General features: G+C 40.7%; 1 protein-coding gene across 1 annotated transcript in view; it reads right to left on the bottom strand.

The window, feature by feature from the left end:
* LOC110985865 (sorting nexin-2-like) overlaps positions 1-16,548 on the bottom strand; it is a 20,927-nt gene extending 4,379 nt beyond the window's left edge. Inside the window, exons 1-12 of the mRNA XM_022247292.2 lie at positions 16,392-16,548; positions 15,057-15,114; positions 11,882-12,093; positions 10,526-10,637; positions 10,076-10,119; positions 9,486-9,627; positions 8,187-8,347; positions 7,067-7,180; positions 6,578-6,671; positions 4,873-5,078; positions 3,994-4,137; positions 2,483-2,563 (exon numbers count right to left, since the gene is read on the bottom strand). Coding sequence (XP_022102984.2) covers positions 2,483-2,563; positions 3,994-4,137; positions 4,873-5,078; positions 6,578-6,671; positions 7,067-7,180; positions 8,187-8,347; positions 9,486-9,627; positions 10,076-10,119; positions 10,526-10,637; positions 11,882-12,093; positions 15,057-15,114; positions 16,392-16,466 — 1,443 coding nt within the window. The 5' untranslated portion in view covers positions 16,467-16,548. The remainder of the gene's footprint in view (positions 1-2,482; positions 2,564-3,993; positions 4,138-4,872; positions 5,079-6,577; positions 6,672-7,066; positions 7,181-8,186; positions 8,348-9,485; positions 9,628-10,075; positions 10,120-10,525; positions 10,638-11,881; positions 12,094-15,056; positions 15,115-16,391) is intronic.

The following is a 16,548-nucleotide window of genomic DNA, read 5'->3' as shown; positions in this document are numbered from 1 at the left end:
ACCAGAACCTACCAATTATGGATGGCGCTAACCAGCGTTGGGTTCACTAATCCAGATCTAGATCCATGCGAAACAAACAGGCCCTTTGAGTCTTTCCTATCATTGCATCAACCTTAAAACTCCCACAGATTCTTCCAACCCACCAGGGGATTGCAATTGACTGTGCAGGATTGAGGGAGCTGAAGTCCACCTACTACTTTTTTACATCAGGCTTGATAACCCTTGAAAGGTTTCAGTACAAGGAATGTGCCATACAGATACGTTTCCAGCAAAGTGGAGGATTTGGAGGATTCTGGGAGATTTCTACCAAGAGTTACATTTGCACCGAGCTCGGGCTGACTAGAGATTTGATAGGTTACAACAAACCTGGTAACTGGCTAGCTTCAGCAGCCAATTTCACGAAACTTAACTTCAGCCAGCGATTTCACTAAACTTTACACAGTGACATAACCTCACACCACATTTTATTGCATAAGTTGCACTACAAATTAAGAGCGCTTTCACAAAACTTAAGTAAGGCGTAAGTCTGTGACTCGTGCAACAAATTATGGCGTAACTTATGCAATAATTTTAGGTGGCGCAAGTAGCGCCAAACAGAGCGAAAATTAACAATATGACTTGCTGTGCATGTTCGGTTGAGCAACAAAGTTTGAACGACAAACGTACAATTTTGTTGTAGAAGGTAATGAAAAACTTGTTTGGTTGTGAAAAAACTGCGAGATTTTCTGTCCGGTTCTGACGAAGAAAAGACAAAAACTTTTTCAACATGGCAGGTGGATGTGATTCAATGACTGTTTGATGACTTGTGATATTGGAAAGTAACAGCCATCATAGAAGCCATTACAGTCCTCCAAGAAATTACTACCTGTATTAAGAAATAATGCAGGTACGTACATTTTTGCAAAATCAAAGGTAAGCACACTGCACAGCTATGGCAGAAATTTGCGGTGCAAGGTTTACACGGCATTCAAAGTTATGCCACATTTCTAGAAGTCGCCTGCTGAAGTTGTAGTTCCAGCGAAAAGTGGACCCAGACAGCAAGATATTGATCATAAGGAGTTGCAACAAAGTTTCAGATGTTCAGTGATTCTAACCGTATTATTTCCAACTTGCCGGTGCATTCCAACTGAGGCTCACCAATAATGTAATAATTGTTTCATGATGGATGTTGCCTAACAACTCCTGGGCTACCACAGACACTTAACCGTTTTGCGCTGGGCCCATTTATCCATGTTGATTCTGCTGGGCCGGGTAGTTTTCTATTTTTTTCTGTTTTCAAAATTCTTTAAAAATTCATAACTTAATTTAAATACTGGACTTTTACACCCACACGAATGACTCTCTGGTGCTACTCTGATCTGACAGACAACATCTATTGATGCAGGAGTATTTCAGCCACGCCTACAGCCTTGGAAAAAGAGCCCAGATTGTGCGGTGTTATGTACGTTTCTTTTGTTCCTGTGTACTGCTGGCGTCTTGTCAATTGGGGCCAGATTAGCTTGCAGCGGTATTGTATCGCTCATCACTGAAGCGCTTTTGTCCCCGGTGGTAATTCGCTCGCGCTGAATGCCACAAACAGAGGTATAATCTTTCAAAACAAGGACGGATTTCCTTCGCTATAGACAACTGAAAAAATGTTGGCAATTCCCAGAAGCTCAGTCTTTTGTTCCAAGTACGATCTTTTGTTACAAGGCAAAACTCTTTGTCCGGCTTCAGGCTCCCTGGCTTCGTGTATAATGACTATGCCCTCAAACCCGGATGCACAAAAAGGTTAAACAGTCCGAGGGACAAACTTTTCTGGCACATTATTCTTGTGCAACATTCTACCTCTCTTCTCCCTCTTGGGTGCGTGAGTGCATTGAAAAGTGCACCTTTTGGGAACATTTCAAATCATCCATTGTTTTTAAGGCCATTACTAGCGTGATGTCAAGCAGGGAAGATGTAGTCAGTTTACAAGCTTTCCCAATGAAATATTGCTGAGAAAGGATTACTTATCGGTTTACTGCTATGCACTTAAACAACAATCACCAAAAAAAAGGAAATTTAGGTCAGCAAAATAGGAAAAATGCCAGCTTTGAGGCTTTGTTTTTTGGGTGCACAAATAAATGTACTATTGTGATATTCCCCTTGGGATGACATCACAACTTGTTGAAAGAAATATGGATTATGGCCTAAAAATCCAAAAAAGCACCAGTCCATCCTTAAAAATAGCACAACAGAAACTGATAAAAAGATTACTGGAGACAGACAGGTGCATTTCAGGGGTTGTATTAAAACCCTGCATAGCTTAAACCCTTCAACAAAACTAATATCAATCTGTGACAGTTTTGTTTCAACCCTGCTGTCACATTTTTGCTGACATCTTTCCTAATTATCCCAAATCCATCACTGTTCATTGTGCTTGAGCAAACTGAGGGTACACAAATCGTCTTGGAGATGTTTGATTACTGTCTGAAATCCAGTCATCATGCGACAAACTCACCTCAAATCGGCCGTATTCTTTGCGGATGGTCTTGGAGATTTTTTCAAAGTCCTTCTGACCTTTGGCCTCTTTGTCCTCCCACTGTGAGACAATCAAAGCAAACCAGAGATCAATTAAAGTGTTTAAATGCAACACAGCCACCTTGGCAAGCAGGACACCTTGCTAAACTGCACTAGAGTTTTACCAAACATTATGCACTACTGTATAAAAGGCATCTGTTGATACATAAAATTTTGAAGTAGATAGTTAGTAGTTCAACAAACCAAAGGATTACAGAGAACATTAAACACTTTAAAGGGGCTTCCTTTTTTGCAGAACTGGACATTTTCTATTTGAAGATAAGAAATGATGGATGCGGTAGTTCCCTCCTCACCTTTCACATTTATGGCTCGGGTTCCAATCCCTACTGTGGTTGCAAGTTGATTATACTCTCCAAATTCACACCTCTTTTTGTTATTTCCCTGTCTATTAATCCATCTGTTAACCTACATTCATAAATACCTCAGACCGTCTCCCTATTCAACAACGTGCAACTTGACTGTTTATTAACATTTGATAATGACCGCTGAGAAGTGCTAATGCCTGCTGCGTTAATCACGCCCTGGAACCTGGATACCAGAGAGTTTAATCGATTCTGATTGGTTAAGAGTTTGTGTGCACGTGGCTCGCCATGCACGTACCAAGTCCATATATGAGGAGGTTGTATTGGACAACTTGCAAAAGGAATATACTCTAAAATGGACGGGGGTGTTTAGGAAAATGAAAGGAAAATTCCAGAACAAAATCGTTGGAAATCCATCATATATTGACTTCTTTTGACTCACTGACTAAAAATGGGAATAAATATGTGAGACTTAATGCTGATAACAGTGGCTCGGACATTAGTCGCATCCATTCTCCTGAGCCAGGCTTAAACACACCTTTAAGACCAGCCAAGCACACATATATTCCTTTATTTAATATTTAATTAACCTTAACCTTAACTCCATAGAGTGATTTACTTGAACCTTCCTCATCTTTGCAAATCCCAACACCATATAGTAAACTGTGCACATATACGGTTGGACTCAATTTGTGGTCTGCCTAATCCCACATGATACACAGCCAGTTTACCAGTGCAGTATTCATCCTAACAGATGCCAACTAACCTTGGTGTTGGGACTTTGGCTGGTTGGAGATCGTTAGGATTAATCCATAATTTTGTTATTGGCGGTTAAATATTATCTATTTCCTTCACTTAAATATCTCTGTATTGTATTCCAATTTGTAATGGCTGGAAAGTTCATACTAAATTGGATTGTGCTGGATTGGGTTTCATGCCCAACCTGACTCTGTCAGTTTTCAAACAAAACATTCTCCTGGGGTTTTCCTTCCACGTCTGAAACTGGCATTTCTTCTTTCTATAGATTGCTCGGTGCTTGTGAGCTACAGTGCTGAGGACGCCTATGAGTAATCCTTGGTTACATCACCGAATCTAGTTAATGACAATATGAAGCAAGTTCCCTTCTTACGTCTTTGATTTCTTCCTGGCATTGAGCTAGCTTGTCGGGCTTGCCGCTGACCTTCAGTTTAGCCTCCTGCTCTCTCTTCTTGGCCAACGTGGCCTGCGCTGACTGCCACAGGCCAAATTTCTTCTCTCGTTCGCGGAATGCCTCCTGTTGGCATAGCAACAAGTCATCAAAGCCATCTTTCATTCGCTAGATGATAAAATCATCACTCGGAACAACATTTCACCACACGTTTTCACTATCAGGCCTCTGTAAAAGTGATTTCTGCCCTTTTTAGGTTCCAATGGATTACACAGTAATACTCATGCAGGATTCTACAACACGTTATTTCTTTCATGCACCAAATATACCCATCTCCAGTTTACTTAGAACAATTCTTGAGCCTTGTATGTCAATAGCAATTAATAGAATTTTTTTCTAGTTATGTTGTCATTCAAAGCTATTCATCCTAGAACAAATCGTCGAAGAGAAGCAAATTGATCAGTTATTTTGATATCTAGATTTCTGTGGTGAGATGGTTATCATTTTGGTCAAATCCAAACAACTCCGAAAGTCCCTACCTATTGTGGGGAAGTACACAAAAAGTGATCCAATGTGGACAAAATGCACATAACAGTGCAGAATTAGAAAAACCTACTTGTTCTGCTATGGTTGATAAACTTTTCAAAGGCATAAAAAGCATTTGGTAAGCTCCATTTGCATTTATGATTGTGGAGAAAAACTTCAGAGAAAAACAGAGGCAGAAAAGATCAGATGTGAGGCAAGTTTTGTAAACGGATCTTCCTTGCTTTTTTTTTAAAGAGCTTCTGAGATGAGAAATGTTTCTTTGGTTTCTACACTTGGGGGAAAAAATGCAGCAACTTTGGACAGCCACAGCCTTACCCTGACAGCACCTATAAGTCCAATGTAATCTTTCAGCAACTCCGACAAGACGTAGAAGTCCGTGTTGGCCTGCTCCACGTGAATCTGGTCGATCTTCTCCTCAGTTTCGGCAAGTTGTGATAGGGCCCTCGAGAGGGCGGTGTGCTCCTCCGAGTTGCCCAACATGGCTGCACTCTTGGCAAAGATGGCTGTAGCACCTCCAAGATCTTTCCAGACACCAAAAGGAAATATTTCTTGGATAGTAATCGACAAACTCTTAGATGGAATACAATGGAAACTACAGAAACATGCATTCCATTTAACAAAAATCAGAGGTGTGAGTGGTCACTTAAAATTAAAGCTAACAACAGCTAGCAAAAAGCTGAGATGTAAAAAGTTCCCATACATTAGTAGAAACAGGTGTATAAAAAACCTGAAATATAGGGTCAACATATGAACAAAAGCTGACATCAGCTAAAAAGCTGAATGCTCACACCCCTGAAAAATGTCCTCTTTCATTTACGTTGAAGCATAATAACAAATGTACTAAATGACATCCAAATTAAAATGTAACTTTTACAAAGGCCAAGTTTGACTGGCCTTACTATTCATTGCCGTTTTGACAAACTGAAAATGCAAGCACTGGGTGCAGACACTGTGCGAAAACTGTAAAATAAACAATGTTGGTTTGAATGGTTTCATGAACTGACATCTGGCTGTGCGTATGCACTGCTCACACTGATGAATTGAGGAATCATTTTGCTTTCATGATCTGACACACAAGTGAACAGCAGATATACAATTTACCTTTTAGAGACAAATGCTTTCAAGGGTTTAATGTGAATTTAATCCATCCATTTACCTGTGGGGTTAAGGAAAATTATACCTTCGGACCTTTCAACTTGGGTATTCTTAGAAAAAAAATCACCTTTGAGAAAACACGTATGCAGTGAAGGCACGCACCAAGTGCTCTGTACAGTTAGTGAAAACCAAAATTATGCATTTCAATAAAATTGGTGTGGAAGGCACATGCTGAAGTGCCAACCTGTGTAAATTCATGGTGTGAGTGAAGTACTGCATCTGATCACTAAAAAAAGGGTTACACTGACTTTTAGTACTGTTTGCGTACTAATATCACACCAGTTGATCCCAAGCTCTTTGGTATGAAATGAAACTTCACTCTCCGTAATATCCAGAAATGTGGCCTAAAGGTCAAATGTGATCTTTGCTTTGAAAAAATGCTTAACAGCGTACTGCTCTGATGACACAAGACCAGTTCTCAGTCTCAAAAACAATGTCATGACAATTGTACATTATAGTACATTTCAGGTGCCGTTTGATTGTATCTTTTGGGAACTATTTCAGCTCATTTGGCAAACACAATAAACCCTCCGACATGCTTGTCAAAAACCTCCAAATCAGAAATTATCATGGGTTGTCCTAATGACCAGGGCCATTTTCCAATACTCAAGTTTGTCTCAATCTCAAGCTTCGTCCCCAAAACCAATCCCCGATTGTGGGCCTGAGGTGTTTAAATAAAATTGGATTTCTGTAATTTTTGGAACTCTTGCATCATATTTGATGTTTTGTGGCACTATTAGACTAATTATTGCGCTTCAAAGTCAGGTTGTAAAAAAACAGCTGAAGCCTGAAACGGAGCCGAAGTTGAGTATTGGAAAACGGCCATTACTTGGTGCCGGTAATGACTGAAAAGTAGTCAACTTACCTCTCCTGTGTCCAACCATGCTCTCCACACTGATGTGAAGCTTCTTCAACTGTAAATCCAAATTGTCAATCTGCTGATGTTTCTCCTCAAACCACTAATAAACAAACCACAAATACAAGCAACCTTATGTTTTCCCTTCGGGGTCATTTCATAATCTTAACACTGTGGCATACTTTCTCTTCAAACCTTCCTATCCTCACACCCAGTGGGCCGACATTTTCTCCATGGCTACAATGTTTAACAATCTTCTTCTCCCTCACCATGCAAGTTAAGAAAGCAGTTTCTTGTGCTTTCAACTTAAACTGAAACTAGACTGAAATCTTACCCGTTTTGTAAAAAGCAAAAACAGCCATTCCTTACTTGGAACGGTTTTTCCAATTGTCAACCATTTTTCCCATGAAAAGCTACAAAATCAGTCTGTTTGTAGGAACAGCAGCGAATCGTTCTTGCGACCCACAGAGGGATTTGGTCAAGTTTGGTAACACTGACCTGATCAGACTCGTGTAACTTTGACGTCATCTTCTTAGCCGAGTCCACAATGCCAGAGAAGGCCCGCTTCACGGCCGCCCCACTCATGGCCGAGGTACTGGTTGCCTTGGGAAGCTGGGCAGGGAAAACGAGAAAGAAATCCATGAATCGCACTCACCAGTCATCACTAGCTGTGTACTCGATGCGGATATCTCCTGTAGGAGGCACGTTACTTGACAGGACTGTAAAGTTTTCATTTTCTCTGATGTTGTCGCAAACCTTCAGGAGTTTTTCAAGTGATGTATTTTGACACAACATTTTACACCAATTTTACAAAAACTGGACATACCATTCTCACAAAATGCCTCTTTTTTAAAGACAGACTCGCCCAACATGTTAACCATCCCATTGACATGTTCTTAAGCACAGGCCGACAAGCATGAAAGCATGACATATGAATAATCATAAAAAGATGACCACAAGAAGGTTCCATTGAAACTCTACACAGAGAAAACTGTAAAGGTTGTGATGAAAGATGAGTTAAGGGTCAAACATACTCGTCTTCAGACAGCAAAGACTCCCTTCCACAAAATAAGACGTTTGAAAAAATGGACCCTTTAACCCTAACTGCCAAGCATATTGTTTGGCTTACGCTACACATTACTACAAAATACTAAGTAATAGTCTGAGCCTGAAGGACCTAACACTACAGATTACTACTTCTGGCTAGGTTACTTCCATTGTTACTTGTACAGAGAACAATAAAGCCATGCATTCATAGTGCCACAGCACTGTATGGTACATTGTCTTTTCTATTGTATCTTATGGCTTCAGAGAACAATAAAGTCATGTCCTCTTACAAGCGACAGCACTCAGTACTACATTTTACTAAAAGTAGTAATTTGTAGTATAATGTAGGGTTAGGGTTAAGGATTAAGTCCTTTCCCAAGCTTTGCTGTCAGAATTAAATTTTACGTAAATCTGCAAGATATGCTAACTGTCCTGGAAAGAAATGACTCCATATAGAATAAGCTAAGGGTGCATGGTAAGCTGAAGTCACGTTGGCACCTGCTAGAATTTGGTAACCCATAACAGGAAATCGTATTCTTGAGGCACTTCTAGAGCTTTCATCGCACTGTACCTCATCTTTCTCCAGGAACTCGATGAAGCTTGGGTCTTTTTGGAGCTGGGGATGGGCAGCCGTCCGGTTGAGGTATCGCTCCATGGCTGCTCGGCGCTTCTCCACAAAGTCCATGGAGTTGGGCTCCTCCTGACCTTTGGACATCTTCACCTTGGTCATTCCTTCAAGCACAGAGTAAACAGACCAGTCATAATTTTCATAAAATTCACGGCCAGTCTCACCTCGCCCATTATCCCAGGAGGTTGAACTACAAGTTGGTTTGGAACACAAGTGCAGTGACGTTACAGTTACCTGATCAGACAATATGCTGATGAATTACCTGACACATTCAAGTTATGATCAGGTATTTTCCAAAGCATCAGCATCATTAACCCAACCCCCTCAGCACTTCTTCTTGAAGGTTGACTAATCCTGTCAAATTCCAACACCCTGTGGCTGCTGGGTGGGAGGTATGTACTCAACCCCCCCCCCGGATTCCAACAGTCCACTTGCTGTGTCGGTACTCAGCCCATGAGCCCAACAAACTCCAACAAGCGGTAAATTGTTGAGTTTTGGCTGGGTGGAGATACTTGGTCATATACTATGTATAAGGAATGGGGACACTATGTAGAACTCATCCCTTCAAGATCCAACGACTGCAGGGCTATACAAATTTTTTTTTGGGGGGGGCTCAGATTTCTTTGCTTTTATCTTTGACTTCTCTTAAAAAGCAAGGTCACCGAACACAACTGGAGCAATTTATTCTACTCCTTAAGTATAAGGACATGACCAAATGACCACCACTGTTTATAGGCACATACATGCCAGCAGCATTATTCATCAAAACATCCTGCAGCAACTACTGGGAAATACCAACCGTACCCACTCAGTCAAAACCCAACACTGTTACTGCATCTGTACACTATTCATCCCGACATAACCCAACACTTCATATAGTAAAGTTTCATATGTTCACAGAACTCAACCCATCAAATTTCTACAAACTCTGTTGTTGTAAATTGATCGGATGGGGAACGTTAGGGTTAAAACTTAAGCAACAAAGCTAAACATAAGGTGTTATCATTTGGTCTGGACATGAAAGGTCTGAAAGTTGTTCCACAATAAGAAATGAAGTAAAAGCCAATGAGTGAAGAAATCCTTTGATAAATTTTACAGATTCAATGAAGATCAACATGGCAAACCCCGCTTATGTTAACTGTTCACAGCTCTAAAGCTCTCCTTTCCAAAAGAGGGTGTGACGTCCCCACCCCCACTTCCCCCGTGCCCCACCCCTGACTCCTAACCCCACCATCTACCTACCTACTACACTCTTCTCCGGTGCTGGTGGTACAATGAAGCCCTTCACCGTATGGTTGTCCACAAGTTTTTGATGCAAGCCTAGAAAGTCACTGAACCGCCGGAACACCGTCGTCTCAGGTTTCTTGAAGGCTGGGTTGCTTGTCTGAAAAATCAGGGTGAGAGAAATTTTAGCTGAGTTGGGAGAAACACAGAGGCACTCTATCAAAATGTTTTTTCTGGACGAGGGAGTCAAACTGTGAGAAATTAAAGACAGAGAAAAGATAAACCAACATTACACATGGTGGCTTGGTGATCTGTGAGAATTTGGAAAATTAGTGAAGTTTTAATTAGAGTCTAACAAGTCTTGTCAGCTGGACAGAACAAAAAAAGCTGAGGAACATATTTCGAAACTGGTGAGGTTCTTGGCAGTGAACTAACGAGATTCCTGAATATTAAATACTGATTATACACCTTCATTTCCAACCCTCCTGGTGGATTTTGAAGGATCAGACAAAGTGAAGTTCAATAAGCTTATTGAACTTCACTTTGTGAACTTCACTTTTCATCCGGCATGAAAAGTTTACATTAATCAACTGTAGACATACATGTACCTTGGTAGACACTTTGTACGCCATGTAGGCACTCATTCCTTCCCCTGGACAACAAAAATACATTCAATAAGTCAATTCTTAGCATTGTGATGTCTTAGCAACTGAAACTCTATCTGAATTTAAATATCACTGTCGTCTTCCTAAACGAGTACTCACTTATCAATGACACTGACTGGGTTGACACATCAATGCACCATTAGTGTACCCTGTGCCTTCTCAATGACCTCACGGTTTTGTACCCATTCTGATGAAAATCTCTGATACTTACTCTGTGACAACTACAGACCACCCAGTCCAGATATTGTGTGTGGCCCAACAAGACCCCACAGCTTGTTAAATGTAGACCCTGACCCCATCTTGTTGAAGCAAACCGTCAACATCTCTAGCACCACATCGTACCGAAATCTCTCCACAGATTTTACAATGTTGACGATTTTACATCATGGCTACCTTTTTTGATGGGCTCTGTAATCATGATCTCCATGTCAAAGGTATCAGTCTCTTCCTCCTCTTCTTCTTCTACCTCTGCTTCCTTTTTCTCATTCACCTCGTCCTGCTCGTCCTTCACCGAAACCAGAAAAAGCAAAAGTAAATCTTGGCAGGTTAACAAAACGTTACACAGATCACATCTAACAAACACTGGCATTTAAGAAAGAATTTTTTCAGTCTTACACATTAACCACTTCCTGCCGGGGACTCCGGGATCGGAGACGTATGCTTTATATCCGTGGCCGGGGTCTCCGAACTCGGACAAAGGAAACAGGGCCCTGTAACAAAAGACCGTACTCCGAACACAAGACCAGGCTGCTGGGCATTACTGGAATTTTTCACTCTCAAAAGTGGTGATAATCCAGCCTTGTTTTGAAACCCTATACCAGGGTTTGGGGCATTGAGAGCAAGCAGATTACCACCGGGGACAAAAGCGCTCCACCATCGCTGCCGTTGAGCCACACAGCACCGCTGCACGCTAATCTGGCCCCTATTGAAAAGAAGTCAGCAGTGCACTGAGCCAGGTTCGTGAACAAAAGACAGTTATATAACACCGCACAATCTGGGCTCTGTTTACAAGGCTGCAGGCCTGGCTGAAATACTCGGGCGTCAATGAAGGTCACCTATCAACTTAGAATAGTGCCTGAAGATTACTTCGTGCGGCTATAAACGACCGTTAAATGAAATGATGAATTTTTGAAGGATTTTGAAAACGGAATAAATGATAGTCATGCCGGCCCAGCATCATCAACATTGGAAAATGCCTCGGCACGAAGTGGTTAATAGCATATCACCAACGAAAGTTTTTAGATCTGCCAAAATTTGGCGCAGAACTCAAATAAACTCTCACTGCTCACATCTGGCACATGACTCCTAATTTCTTTGTGCTCAACCTCTACGGTTTCACCAAATAACCTGGACAAGACTACATTAAAAGACAAACTGACACCATGCTTTGTTTTTATGTACACTTTTTCATGGGAGATAGGTGGATCTTGCCATCATTTGACTGCTGTTGGAAAGTGAATGTCTAAGCAAAACGCGACATCATTTTGTCTTATGTCTATTGACAGCTTGTCTTTGGGATCAACTCAAACGGACTGGGTCAAGCCCATCACAAGACGTTTTACAAGTCCAGTCGCAAGTAACATGACAACCAGTAGGTGAAGACTGAATGACGAATGACAGACAAAGGGGATTTCTTGGGCGAGTGATGACCATGACAACAATGGCAGTGACCGCATTCAGGCATCTCTCCCATCCTTTCCTTTGCCAACAAAGTCACTACCTTTAAGATTGTGACTGAGTAATACTTACTGTGACCCTGGATTTGGCAACACTCTTCGGAGTGACTGTCTCCGACACAGCGGGTGCTGTTGCCACGGGCGATGTTGGCTCCGTCTCCAACTCGGCAGGCGCATCTTCCTTAGGTGGCTCCGATTTGGGAGGTTCGGACTTGGGAGGAGGGGCCTCAGCAGGCTCCGCCTCCTTCAGATTGTCATCATCCAGTGAAACTTCAGTTCCTCCCCCTACAATTATTGGAGGATGATGCATAAATTAGGATCGCTTTAAAGCAATTCATGCTAAAATGAAAATGGGTTAAAGGTGGATTAGGAATTTTTCTTTCCTGGCCCAACTGAAAATGTTCCCAACTTGGTACACATTTCAATCAATAATAAATTTACAGACAGTCACACTTTTTGAGTGTAGTCTGTGAAATTTTGGACAAATGTTTTGTTTCTGCGAGTTTACTTGCTTTGAGCACAACACGACTGATGTATTGTCCTTTGTTTTACAGGGGCACACAAATATACAAGCCGTGTACCCCATATGGCCAAACTCCCATGGAGAATGAGCATTCCACAGTGTGAAAGAAAACCCAAGAGGGAGTGCATGGACAATTTAAGCACAGGAATGTTTACCAAGAGTTGAAGTAAGTTTCCGCAAAGGCGTTGTGGGAGAATGGAACCACATCTTTAGTCATGTATACTAATGGACTTCACAAAGAACTTGGGACTCTGAGATTCCAAACCTATCAGTTTTAAAAGATAGAGGGGCAATTCCATGGGTAACATACTGACACCTTGATAGAGGTTTCCACAATGTTTCCCTTCTGTAAAGTGACTTTTTGGGATCCATCACAAGTAGCTCTACATTCTGCAGTTTCTCTCTCAAAATGTGTCTTTTCCAGAAGTCATGTTAGGTTATGTGTTGCCATGGTAACAGACTGACACTTTCACAACCTGGCTTTTATTAGATTAGTGCTAAATGGCAAAACTCTCTGAAGTCTGCACATAAGATGCATCCGAAGCAATGGTATGCATTATAGACATTATAAAGGTAAGTCCTTCCTGTACATATACATGGTGATGGTTTCCCTCAATCAATATTGGGTAAAATAGAAGGAACAAAAATATGCTCTGTAACAGACTGACGTCTCTTAATTTATGTGCATCATGCATCCATAACCTAAAACATGCAAGACTCTTCGTCAAGTTCTGATCCTTAACCCTAACCCCCTAGGCCCTTTTTGCTATGGACCTGCCTCAATCCTCCAAAATCCTCCAATTTCGGGGGTGAAATTATTGCATTGTCCCTCGATCCTCCAAAATCCTCCAAACTTTCTTGAAAATGTTACTTGGAGGTGTGCCTACTGGCTCAATCCTTCAACATCCTTCATCAATTCCTGTCATTATGTTGAGGCAGTGTGAATGGCATTCTTGAGCTTTTGGTGTTTTAAAACACCAACACCACTTTGTGCTGCAGAAGGGAAATTACATGCACAAATCAACTTTGGCGGAAAATGTGCAAAAAATATAGCTTATTTGCCCCAAAAGTTGATATAGCACCTCCATAATTGTCTGAAGGTGGAAAGGGTGTCTGGATGAATTTCTAGTCAACTAAAGATTGCTTGTACCATATATTAATGAATCTGGGATTACAGCTGAACCATACACTTTATCCAGAATACTTTGCATTTACAGCCACAGACTTGTATGTCAGTCTGTTACCATGGTTAATTTATGTCAGTCTGTTACCATGGTTAATTTATGTCAGTCTGTTACCATGGTTAATTTATGTCAGTCTGTTACCATGGTTAATTTATGTCAGTCTGTTACCATGGTTAATTTATGTCAGTCTGTTACCATGGTTAATTTATGTCAGTCTGTTACCATGGTTAATTTAAAAAATAAAAACAGGTGTGTAAATTCTGTTTTCCATATTTTTTCAATGACTGGTGACAACAGAGAATCCAAAAAGAGAAATTGAATCTACAGAATTCAAATGGCACAGAAAAAGTTTTCCGATATTTCGGTAATCGATTGGCACATCATTTCAGCAAAATTTGAAACCAGCAGGATTTTGAGTTGAGGGCTAAAATTTTTCAATATTAGAATGCTATTGAAAGCAAGGCTTTTTGTTCAAGAATTTCAATATAAATTTTCCGAAATTCTTTTAATTAATAGGTAAAATATCACTGAAATGGCAATTTATGCAGAATTTGCTTAACCACCAATAACTGTTTTTTTTACTATGTTTCTTGTAACACATTTGTATTGAATTGAATATTATTTTTAAAATCTGCAGCTAATAAGCTTCAAAATGGTAGGCAATTAGGGCTGTGCCAAATATCTGGATATTCAATCGAGCATCGAATATTTGAATACTAGTTTCCAATTTGAATATTTGAATGCAAAATTCATGAAAATGAAGGGAGAATTTTCTTTTGTTTTATATGGGGAAAATTGCACTGTGGAGGCTTGTTTCAAGCAGATTCAAATAGAAATTCAAAAGGAAAGTGACAGAAATCTTATGAAAATTCAAAAATTATTTATCAAAATATTTCAAATTACAAGAAGTACTGGTTGTCTCTAAATCTTGCTAAATCAAGGCTGGAGATATTCCTAGACGTAAGAAGCTATTATAATGATAATAATGTTAAATTGTGCATGTTATTGAAACTGATTTTGTATAAATCCATATATGCATTGTTCATCAACAATCAGCCAGTGAGTACTGAATATTCAAATATTTGATCCAATTGACAGTCAAATATTCGAATAGTAAATTATTTAAACTGACCAATTTTTGGCCATCAGGTTGACATTTCCATGGAATTGCCCAGTTTTGGAAGAGCAGAATCTTGTCTTCCAGAAAGATTTCAGGCAGGAACTCTTCAGCTGAATGGATATTTGAAGGAAGAATAACAGGGTTGCCCAGCAGTACAATGAGTCAGGGTTAGTTTAGATGGCGCCCTAAAATTGAAGTGATTAAAGACAATAATCAAGGGACACTGGCTTCCAGTTGTCAGCCAATGTTGTTTCCAAATAGCAAATGTTTACAACTTTTTGCTGTTATCTTGAGTAGCTAGCAAGAAAACATTTTACTAAGTATTCAACACTGCATGCTAAAGTCAATGATTCCAAAATGTGTGTTCAGCTGACAAAAATTTTTCCAGCTGCAACTTTGGATCCAATTACAGAAAGCATACCTGCAAACAGATCATCGTCTTCCTCTTCTGCAGGAGCTGTCTTCGTGTCAGGTTTATCCTAAATACAACCAAGATAAAGACAGGTTCACAGTACGCGTATATACACCGTGCTGAGTGACTGACAGATACTACAGGCAGAGCACATGATTGCATTAAGGGAGCTAGTCTCTCTTCCAGTTTCTCAGTATTTCTCCTCTGATGGCAAAATGTGAACTCCAACAGCTGTTCCATGAATCACTTGTAACAAGAACCAATATTCACAGTGTAAGATGGTCCACATGCATACCATTCTTTCATGAAACAATTGTAACACAAAATTGACATCAAAATGAGTGATTTTTGTTTAATTTTTTTCTGATTTTTTTTTCTAACTTGCAGATCAAAGTTTTAAGGTTGTGCTACAAAATTTGGGTCTGCTGGGAAACCTGAAGCTGAAGCCATTTTTTTTGGGGGGGTGTCAAGCTTCGAAAGCTAAGGAAACTTGTAAGCTTACCTTCCCTCTACCCCACCCAATAAGCCTTATTGCAAAAACTGCATGGGTGATTTCGCACAATGGTAGAAAGGCATTGTGGGAAGGAAAAAGGAGCTGTTCCATGTCAAGAATCTAAACTGCTGCCAAAGTTTTGGAAGAGCCCATTGGCACATGTAGTATCTTATCGCTCAGTCCGTGTATTAGATATATCTTGACACGGAACAGCTTTCAAGATGATGAGGGGTCAAGTGACGTAACGTTCAATGATCTTATTTTAAAGATGGCGACTGTGAGAGCGAGCCTGTGAGACTGAATGGGTGAAGTCAAAAAGACTGGAAAATACCAGAACAATGTGAGTAAAATCATTCAATAAATGGCGCTAACAAAGCGGAGAGGCTAAGGATCATCTCTGTGTGCAAAATAATTGCGGCCACGATGATAAAAGGGTACACCGAAGATTTCAGTAAGCTGACACAAAATTGCATATTTATAAGGATGTGTGGCTGAAGCAGGAGAGAGAGTCCGTGCCACACAAGTGGGCCTGATCCAACCCCTACAAACTTGCAACTTACCAATTTGCCCCCTTACAAACTTTTCCCCTGGCCAACTTGATTCTTTGCCCGTACCTACACATCACACAGCATGTGGCCCAAGCCACATGTGATGGGGCTGGGCTTGATTGTCCGAAATCTGGACAACTAAGCCCTAACTGAAGCAATCCAGATTTCATAGACATTCGGGGCCTACGCCTACCATGCCTACGTGGTATATTTATGAACAAAACTAATATCTCAGTAAACAGTAGCCACACGTGGAGGCTGAGTATCAATCTTTAACAACTTCAAAAAAGGCCCAGTTCGTACCACCGGTTTGTCGTCGATTTGGATTTCATCTTGATCGTCGTCGTCAAAAAGAGGCGGAGGCTCCCGGTCAGCCATTTTGTTCACGTGAGATTCTCAATTAGTCTGACATCCGGCCGGCAGGGGCCACGTTGATGTGATATGGGTAGACGAATGTTTG

This window comes from Acanthaster planci, linkage group LG05, assembly GCF_054643075.1.
Source record: "Acanthaster planci isolate LZ-2023a linkage group LG05, COTS_SCS, whole genome shotgun sequence".
Classification (NCBI taxonomy): Eukaryota; Metazoa; Echinodermata; class Asteroidea; order Valvatida; family Acanthasteridae; genus Acanthaster; species Acanthaster planci.
The sequence above is the reverse complement of the archived record's forward strand: the minus strand, read 5'-3'. Positions and strand labels throughout refer to the sequence as shown.